Below are 2,500 nucleotides of genomic sequence, written 5' to 3'. Positions count from 1 at the left end.
AAGGTTTAATCAACATTCTTTAAAAAAAAAATAAATCTTTAATTAAAAAAACAAAAACCAAAAAAAGGCTTTTAGTGATTGTCTTCAGTTTTCACGCTTTTCAAGCCCCACGCTTATTGGGGGAGGGTTGGGGTGATATTCTCCCCCTTTTCTGCGACTTTTAAGTTTCCGTTGACATTCCCCTCAATACTATAATTAAAATTTTCAATTCCTTCTGTTAACCAAATGAATGAATTTTACCTCTCGTTCCATTATCTGGGCTTCTTTATGTTCATACCATCAATTCATATGACCTAACAATCATATCATTATGCGTGCTCTTTAGCTTCGTGGAAATGATTGTAACAAAATTCTTCAATATTCTGTCTACGTTTTCCTGCTCATATAAGCAACATCTCCAGAAGTCCAGGGTTGTATTTCCGAGACATAACTAAGTATTGGATATCTTGAGGATCGACGAAGAACACAACAAAACCCACCGGAAAATCTGAGTCGAAAAAAAAGAAATGGGCTGAACCCCCTTGGGTGTCGCGTCGGGCTAAATGGCATAAATGTCAGCAGTTCCATCCAGTGGGCATCCACCCTGACGAAATATCACCGGGACTGCCAGGGATGATTTGATTTTGCGGTTATTTTGTGCGAATGAAATGGTTGATTCATATGATTGCTCTTAATTCTATTATAGTCTTTTTGCATAGAAATACTGCACAATAGCAAAATAAATTTCCAGAAGAATTATTTATAAATGTTTACGGTATAATTACATATTCATTTAGGGTATATAGAGTAAAAATCCTGTCATATCATAGTATGAAAATGCTACCCATGCAGTGAAAGAAAGTGAATGCATTCATGCAAAAGCTAGTAAGAAATCTCTATATAAAGTACACACACCAGAACACTGCGAAAAGGAAGATACCTACAGATGATCCAGCTGAGGGACAGTGTGAAACAGCTGCTCACTTAAGCTCTGCAGGGCGTTGTGTCTCAAGTCTCTGTGACGAAGAGAAAAGAGCTTCACTGAATTCAAAAGAAATGACCATATTCAGTCAATGATTAAGACCTATCAACCATAAAATATTGACGGACATAGGCACTTGCAGAGAGGATAAACGTGACAATACTCGTTTCGTGTAGTGTCGCCCTTCCTGAATTGGGTGTTATTCATGTAACAAAAGATACCATTAAGATAAGGAAGTGATGCCCCGAAGCTCTTTTCTTAGTAGCCGGCATTCAAGTTAATGTGCTAGGCTATACCATTAAGATAAGGGAGAGATATCTCAATAGATACTTTTCCAGCTACCAACATACCATTTACTGTGGTACTCCGATGCCTATGGTCTTGAATGAAGAAGCGAGATGAAACACAAAATATACAGAGATATTGACAGTTATGCAAGATTCTGAGATGCGAACTTATATATTAACAGCGTCTGTAAGGAAGTATTCACCTGTCACCATTCATTCGTTTATTCTTCTTGTTCTTGACACATTCTATATCTGGTGTATGCCTCCAAACCTCACGCGAATTCTGTTTCTCACTGTGTGCTTGTTTGTGTGTTTGTTTGTGTTTGTATGTGTGTGTGTGTGTGTGTGTGTCTGTGTGTGTCTGTGTGTGTGTGTGTCTGTGTGTGCGTGTGTGTGTCTGTGTGTGTGTGTGTGTGTGTGTGTTTATCTGATTCTCTCTCTCTCTCTCTCTCTCTCTCTTGCTGTCTTTCTCTTTCTATCTCTCTTTCTCTCTCGCTCTCCTTCTAGATCTCCCTATCTCCCTCTCACTCTTTCTCACCCTCTCTGTCTGTCTCTGTCTCCCTCACACACACACTCACTCACTCTCTCTCTCTCCCTCTCTCTCTCTCTCTCCTTCTCTCTCTCTCTCTCCTTCTCTGTCTCTCTCATTCTCTCTCTCCTTCTATCTCTTCCCTTCTCTCTCTCTCTCCTTCTCTCTCTCTCTCCTTCTCTGTCTCTCTCCTCTCTCTCTCTCCTTCTCTCTCCCTCTCCACTTACTCTGATTCTTCGCATGTAGGCGTGACAGGCTCCTGTTAAGATAGCAGCACGCTTCAGAAATTAACGACATATTCAGTTTATGACTCAGGAGTTTTGCTTTTGATTTTCAGAGTGCAGTGTTTCGCAAACAACAAGAGAAGTAATACTTTATTTATGCATACCGGGATGCGTGCAGTCATACACAATGAAAAACACACATACATCCACATCCACACACACACGTACATACACGCATACACACGTACACCTGCGCTCGCTAGGAAACTTTTATTCATTACTTCTTTTATAGACAAAAGTTCAAAGAAATTTTTCGAGTCCACTTTAATTTGATATATAATAAAAAAAAAGAAAATAATTACAGCGTGCAACGGCGATGAAAGGTCTTTCCTCTGATCTAAATAAAATATAAATGCAGAGCTTTTGTGTACTGCATAATAATTCATATCCTATAACACACACACACACACTTACACACACACACACACACACACACACA

General features: G+C 39.4%; 1 protein-coding gene across 1 annotated transcript in view; it reads right to left on the bottom strand.

Annotated features, from left to right (window-relative positions):
• LOC122242437 (G protein-coupled receptor GRL101) overlaps positions 1-2,500 on the bottom strand; it is a 29,116-nt gene that overhangs the window by 22,247 nt on the left and 4,369 nt on the right. The window contains exon 4 of the mRNA XM_086546377.1: positions 924-995. Within this exon, the coding sequence (XP_086402503.1) occupies positions 924-995 (72 nt within the window). The remainder of the gene's footprint in view (positions 1-923; positions 996-2,500) is intronic.

The sequence above is a fragment of the Penaeus japonicus genome, unplaced genomic scaffold (genome assembly GCF_977035675.1).
Source record: "Penaeus japonicus unplaced genomic scaffold, GWHDUDI00000001_assembly GWHDUDI00000018, whole genome shotgun sequence".
Lineage (NCBI taxonomy): Eukaryota > Metazoa > Arthropoda > Malacostraca > Decapoda > Penaeidae > Penaeus > Penaeus japonicus.
Note: the sequence above shows the minus strand (reverse complement) of the source record. Positions and strands in the feature narration are given on the sequence as shown.